Source organism: Nannobrachium achirus (genome assembly GCF_963921795.1).
Source record: "Nannobrachium achirus genome assembly, chromosome: 8".
NCBI lineage: Eukaryota > Metazoa > Chordata > Actinopteri > Myctophiformes > Myctophidae > Nannobrachium > Nannobrachium achirus.
The window spans coordinates 19227842-19235551 of NC_137817.1; the positions used below are offsets into that span (position 1 = coordinate 19227842).

Here is a 7710-nt window from a genome sequence, read left to right on the forward strand (position 1 = left end):
ATGTACAATCGTAAGTTTGATGTACATTGTCTACCTTTCCTGGCGAACAGAGGTAACTGCAACAATGTCTGAACAACTACAAACAAGATGGCGGCTCTACTGTCACGCTGTTGAACTATCCAGCAATGTTCCCTGCAGAGTTGTACCGGTATATAAGAGATCAATTACTGTACTTTGATATGAAATCATTTATTGAAACCAGTGTGAAGCCGCTTGGTTTTTCCACTCAACAAAGTTAGTAAATGTGATTGTGAGGAAGACGAGCAAGAGGTAGCGGAGCAGCTGAGGGGAAGAGGAGCGAGTTGGGGAGGAGGAAGGGTGAGGAGAGGAAAAGGTGCACACCTCCTCAGTCAGGAGGATGGAGACAGGGCTGCAATGCTTCCACCCTGATAGCAGGTTGTGACTTCCACTTCCAGATGCAGTGTTCCCGGGAACACACCTTGAACCAGATTCAACATCACAAGATTTTAGTTGGGGTTCAACACTTCAACAAACGAATAGATTAAATCGATTATGAATATATATATATATATATATATATGTCACGGTTTGTTAGAGAAACAGTACGGTCGAGAAACGGAGCACTCGCCGTGCGGCACGGGGCAGAACAAGCGGTCGCCACAACAACGTCCTCCAGGCGGAGCCGCTCGATTGTCCACGACATTGCAAGCGGCGCGAAGGCCAGCGGACCTTGGTCCTGCTCTTCGCCCCCGAGCGCCGCAGGCGCGAGTGGCCGCGAAGAGCTCTGCCGGCCGCGCGAGTTACGAAGCCGTGGTGAATGCAATCGTTATATTTATGCCCAGGCCGTAAGGCCTGGGCAAGCCCACGATAAACGCCCTGTCCAAGTGACTACAATGGAGCTAATGGCTAATGGCTAAACACTGCCGAGCTAGGCTAGTAAATAAAGAAAGAGAGTCGCAAACGAGTGACGTCAGCGCCTTCACTAGTGAATGGCTGTCGTCGCCATCTGGTGGTGATTGGTGTGTGGTGAACGACAAAACAAGCGCTCTTACAATGAACGTCCTGAGTTACCCAAACATACTGTAACATATATATATATATATATATATATAATCGATTAATCGATCAAATAAAAATAAATCCTTATTTTGATCAAGTCATTATCGATGTCAGAAAAAAATTCAAAAATACACAAGCTCATACACAAGCTCACAACTTGTCACATTGTGAGCTTTTAGATCGGGTATTTTCACTATTGTTGCATTACACCTTGTGTATTGTCCAAGTCGTTGATATAGAAAAAATAAATATAAAACGTGCTTCTCGATTATTAAAGTAATCGATAGACTAATCGCTAAGAATAATCGATAGTTGCAGTCCTACTGTAGATTTGTGACCCAAAACAATAGCCACACTGTGGGCCATTGATACGTTGAAACATTAATGTTAATAATAAATAATACTTACAAACGTACATAATACAACATATTTTATGTAGAGCAATTCTTTACCAAAAACCTGTAATAAGCAATCTCACCCGTTGAATAATGGCTGCAGTCCCCCTAGATTGAATGTGCACTTCATAGGGGGGCGTACTGTCACATTCCATTCCTGTCCTATCGTCCAAATACCCACACTTTGTCACAGGAAGTTGGAGGAAGGTGGTAAGTTGCCTCAAATTGATCTCATAGGTGATTAATGCTTTCTGGCCAACAATGTCATCCTCGCTCCATACTTGAGGAGGCTTTGGCGAAGAGGATCTGTCTGGTGTTAGGGGTTCTTCGCCGTCAGGGGCGTCACACACCGCTTTGTTGCCGCTTGCAGTCGGGAGGCTTTCCACTTGAAAAAGTCTCTGCAGAGCATCACCACCTGTTCTGTGTTGATGAAGAGAGAAACTTGAGTTACAGGAGGTATAATTGTTCCCGGAGGAGTGGAAAAAACCCCTCTTATTTTTCACTAAATGAAAAAAGAAAGTTCCAATGGATCCGATGTAGTTAGTATCTATAGTGCAGGGCAACCACTATAGTACTTGTCCAACTTTATTCTATCCATCTTTCATGATAAAACTTTATTTTGCCGCGCTACTCCTCCCACAGTTTTAGTGGCACCCACTCGGGCCATGTGTCAAATCGACTGGCTTCATCGGGACACGCAGGGGTGCATTATGCTAAGAGATAGGATCTCCATATATGGCCAATAATTTATTAGTGAATTAATTTTCCCCATTGTCTTGAATAGGGAAAATTCAAATGGCAAGACGGAATAGTTGGAATTAATTTGCAATTTCTAGTTTCATTGTGAGCTTGTACATCGGCTATTTTTGCTACTTTTGTGTGACATTAGTATAACGAAGTAGGACATTCATTTATGAAAAACATAAAAAGTTGAAATATGGACGATATGATGGTGACTAGTAGGATGTGTTGATCAATAATAATAATAATAATAATAATACAAATATTGCTTATGAATAGAAAAACATACCGCACACAGAGAGAGGGTACATAGTCATCGTCAGAACCATCCTCCTCCTCGCCATACCAGTCCTCATCAGAACTTGTAGTAACATCCATTTTGATTCTTGGAAACAAAACAAAAAAACAAAAAACAAAAAAAGAAAACAGAAGAGGGCAAAAGTAATAAGCTCTCATTTATCCCTTTTGACAAGTGAACACTGGGATTTTTGTAAGTATGATATTTTCCCCACCTTAAATGTCACTGGTTGACATTTGAAATATTATTCAATCATTTTCTAAGGATGTCTGGCTATTAAAGATAAAAGAAAAACCTTACGTCCAGCACTGTTTATTGAGTTCAACGTTTCGAACAAGAGACCTTCATCAGAAATCGGCAACTGATGAAGCCATTTTGTAACCATTTTGTTACATTTGTTTATGTAAACATCTTGTCCTGCACCTGGACACTTGGATATGCATGCACTATACCTCTTTATGGCTACTAAAGAGGACAGTAAACTTTACTGGCATCTTTAAAAAATATATGTTTCTGATCAGTAGTTTGTGTTTACCGGTATGTTTACTAAGGACTATGTAATAGATAGTTGTGAGACCTACAGTATCCAAGTTTGTTACATATAGGGGGGAAAACTCATATTATATGTAATGAATCTAGTGATGGTGAATACTCAATTGTAGGATATTCTCTGCTTATTCTTTCTTTTATTATGGATCACCAGTAGCATAAACTGTTCTTCCTGGGGATGGACCCCAGGACACACAAACAATCGCACACAACATCCAATAGAGTAGACACATAGCCTACTGTAGTTCACCTGTAAAATTAAGATTCAGGTACACTGTAGGAAAATGAACTATTTAAACATTCTTTCAGAACACATTTTAGATTTACAATCTTTAACAATTTCATAACTAGGATTACACAATAGTAGTGTTTTTCTCATATTGTTGAGGCCAGCCATTGTATGTAGCCTATGTGTGTGTGCACAGAATCAGATTCATTCCGTATTAGTTTTAAGAGCTAATGCAATCAAACTCCGGCTTCTGGTAGAAGTTAGAGCGTAAACAAACCAATGTTTTTGCGTTTAAACATTTTGAACTAACCTGTCAGATTGCTGTGGGCGTGAAGGTGACTTCCTTGGCTTGGATTCCAGCGGGCTGTACAACATGTAGTAACTGTAATACAAGCATTATTACAGCTGATCAGTTATCATTACTGCTGAGCCGACCACTCTGTCTATGACAGTGGTCCTCAACCTTTTCAAGCCGTGACCCCCAAAATAATCATATTTTAACTGGGGACCCCACCCTGACGAGCACTAAGAGTCGAGGCATTACATTTTGTAGGTCATGGCTCTATTGTGAAAAAATACATTGCCTCGCGTTGCGAGGTATTGTGAACATGTAGATCTGCTATTTTCACAATTTCTGCCTCTAATATTTGACAATTTGTCCAGTGTTTAAATTTGTCATTTTTTAGACGTATTAAAAAGTCCTTAAATTGTCACTTTAGAAATGTGCATATATACCTTCTATACACTTAATTATGTTGGTTTGTTTACTGTTGAGTGAGAAAACAACATTGCACATTGACATTGATTAAGTTAATCATCTGGGACCCCCCAAATAATTTGGGGACCCCCCTGGGGGACCCACAGGTTGAGAACCATCTCTACAGATAATGCATAATGACTATTCATAACACTGCTTATAGTAACCGTGGTTTTCAGTGTTTACACTGCTTATAACCGTGGTTTTCAGTGTTTACTGATCTCATAGTTCATGAATGAGGGCAGTGCCAGTGGCTATAAGCGCATGCATGACAGATCCACTACTCTCAGTCTCAGCCTATTTTGGGGCATCATCAGGGGATGGCAATTGCCACCCCCTAGTGTTCACATTTAAATCAAATTCAGTTATTTTATTTTTTATTTATTTTTTGCATACAGTCCACTGTTCCCAACTCATTTATTATTACCACTTTCAACGTGGCAGTCAGATCGCAGATCCCAATTTTGGGAATGTCATTATAGGCGAAATTACGCCTATGTAATATTTTATACATGAAGCAAAGGGCTTATTGTTTATTTACGTGTCCAGCAGGAGCAGAGCAACGTCCGCATCGAGCTTCAGTCCCTTGTCGTGCTGCAGTTGTTTCCATCGAGGATAGGCAGCGGCTCCGATGTTGATCCTGGTCTGAGCGCGGCTCCTGTCCGCTTCTCTCTTCGCTATCTTCCCTGCCTCGGAGCGACATCTCTGCTTCTTCGGAGTCAACGTGGCGGCGTCAGGCTGCGTGGAAGCCTGCCGTTTGTTGGAATGTTCCATAATAATAGAACACAATAAACCCTGAACAGCACAGCAGCCCAGCCACTGCACTAGAGCACTAAGCAGTAAGCACGACTTTATTTTATTTATTCTAATGCTGTGGTGTTGAGACGAGAAACGCGTAACTTCCGGTGCGCCGTCTGCTTCAAATGACCATTGACGCGTGATTATGGATCCCACTGGGAAAGATGGATGGAAACGGCATAGAGCGCTCGTTTTCACAGTTATTGTCCACGACACTGCAAGCGGCGCGAAGGCCAGCGGACCTTGGTCCTGCTCTTCGCCCCCGAGCGCCGCAGTCGCGAGTGGCGCGTGATTATGGATCCCACTGGGAAAGATGGATAACCACGCCCCGGACTCATTTTGAAGCTTGTGATTGGCTGAACCGGACGTAGACCGCGCGAGGTGCACCAAACCCATGACCAAACCCCAATTATCATTGCGTTTATCGTGCGCTTGCCATAAATAGAACGATTGCATTCACCACGGCTTCGTAACTCGCGCGGCGCCGGCCGCGCGGCCCTGGCCCGCTCTTCGCGGCCACTCGCGCGTGATTATGGATCCCACTGGGAAAGATGGATGGAAACGGCATAGAGCGCTCGTTTTCACAGTTATTGTCCACGACACTGCAAGCGGCGCGAAGGCCAGCGGACCTTGGTCCTGCTCTTCGCCCCTGAGCAATCGTTCTATTTATGCCCAGGCCGTAAGGCCTGGGCAAGCGCACGATAAACGCAATGATAATTGGGGTTTGGTGCACCTCGCGCGGTCCAAGAGACTACAACGGAGCGCTCCCTACGTCCGGTTCAGCCAATCACAAGCTTCAAAATGAGTCCGGGGCGTGGTTATCCATCTTTCCCAGTGGGATCCATGCACGCACCATTGACCACTTGCTGACCATTGGTATAAAGTAACTAAGTACATACTCAAGGAATACTGTACTTAATAATTGTAGGTATTTTTTATTACTAAAGTAATTTCCAATTGTCAATACTTTTACTTCTACTCCTCTACATCTAAGAACCAAATATTGTAGACCTACTTTTGCTTGTACAAATATTCGTGTCTCTCTACTGCCATCTAGTGGGTATTTGTTATATCAGCAGGATGAAGTCTCCTGCAAGTGTTATTGTTCAAGGTCAACATTGCATTGTTTTTCTGTGTTCACTCATGTTGAATCTGTACATTTTCACTTGGAAAACAAAAAAGACATTCAAAAATATTCAAAATAACACTACCAATACTATAGGTCTACTACACTGTAGTAGGCCTACTATAGCCTACTAAAATACGACATTAGGCAAATGTCCTATTTTGTTTAGATAAAATAGTAGAGAATAGCAGGGAAGAGACCGTTAGCAATTTATTTTTATGTTGTTGTTTTTAACCTACTGTGTACACACTACAGCACTATAATATAATTCAGCTGATTAAAAATGTAATATCTGGTAAAACAAGCCACTATTATAGGCCTATTTGACTGTGGGGGGAAAAGGAAGCTGGTATGAAGTGCATTGCAGGTAGATTTCTATATTTCAGGGGAAGCACTTTTAAAATGATGGAAAACATTATCCTTGACTATAGTCTATATCAGGGTCTTCAATGTTTTTTAGGCCAATGACCTCTTAGCTGAGAGAAGGGACCCCCACTCCATATTTTATGAAATTGTAAATATGTAAGTGTAATGACTTACATATTACACTTTCATATATCTTATAAGGCTCTATTTTTGGCCATGCCTTACCCCTTATCCCTAAACTCTTTCTAAATATTTCAAAAAGCTGATCTACAAGTTGATGTTTTTCAAAACAGTAAAAAAGGGCAAAATATAGGGGTAAGGCATGGACGAAAATATAGCTCTTTAAAAAAAAGAAAGAAGAAGAGATCTGAGTACAAAAAAATGTGGAAGAGAGGAAGTAAAGTTAAAACAACTTTTATTCTATAAAACAGCCAACCTATTTAGTCTGGCTAAGGTCTTCATGTGATGAAGACCTTAAATGGATATTTCACTTTCAAAAAAGTTATTTTATCGTCTGCTCAGGCTTTTTTGAACACCCTGGACAGTTTTAACCCATACAGGGCCAGATTTCCAAAATATGAATATGAATGTGCGCTTATAACGCCAGGAAATAGCTATTTTGTATCCCCCCAGACCACCTTAACCAGACCACCTTAACGAATGCACGTTCAGCATACCATACCACCAGATGACCACTAGAGACCACCATACACCATACACTGACATGGTCCCATGTTAAGCCTGTTTAAATCCACATAACAGGATGAGACGCTGACTTGGTCCTCATTGACTTAACATGGACGGGCCGCCGGTCACCATTTCAGCTCAATACTGTTCAATTCGTGCTTGATCGTCTCAAACCACCATTGGTATGGGCATCGGGACGTATATAGATGCCACACAGAAAGTTTCAGAATCAAAATCCGACCTAGTGAAGCTACGTGAGGGTCGGATGGTTGCATTGAGGCTAACGCTAGCAGAGGCCTGTTGTCAACAGGAAGCCCTGGTTTAAAGGTGACGTCATAATCGTATCCTTTTTTTTCACGGTTTACGTGTGGACATTAGCTGAGGTAAGCTAACCATTTCGCTCCGTCTATAAACACATATTAAAAGCTTAAACAATGCTTTTATATAAAAGTCGCTCCGAGTCGCTCGGCACCAAACGCCATAGTGAACTAGTCGCTCGTAAAGTCGCCCGGCGCTAACTGAGTTAAGTTGTTCAATTCAGTATTTAGCTATTTGATATTCATTTTATCAGGCACACCCCCTTCCTATACAAACCCATTGTAACTTCAAACTCCATATTAACCATGTTAGATTCATGAAATTCAAGGTTCTGGTGACTCATACCGCCCTCCTAAGGGGGGGCATGTTTTTTCAAAAACTTTTTTTCATTTATTTAATTACTTTTTTTTAATTGTATTTTATTTT

General features: G+C 41.6%; 1 protein-coding gene across 1 annotated transcript; it reads right to left on the reverse strand.

The window, feature by feature from the left end:
- Positions 1 to 325: 325 nt before the first annotated feature.
- On the reverse strand, positions 326 to 4763 carry LOC308289972 (uncharacterized protein; the record flags this gene model as incomplete). Its single annotated transcript, XM_080731752.1, has 5 exons — positions 326 to 439; positions 1499 to 1835; positions 2446 to 2541; positions 3543 to 3614; positions 4531 to 4763. The coding sequence occupies 5 exons, from the start codon at positions 4761 to 4763 to the stop codon at positions 347 to 349; spliced, it is 831 nt and encodes a 276-aa protein (XP_080587878.1). The 3' UTR covers positions 326 to 346.
- Positions 4764 to 7710: the final 2947 nt, after the last annotated feature.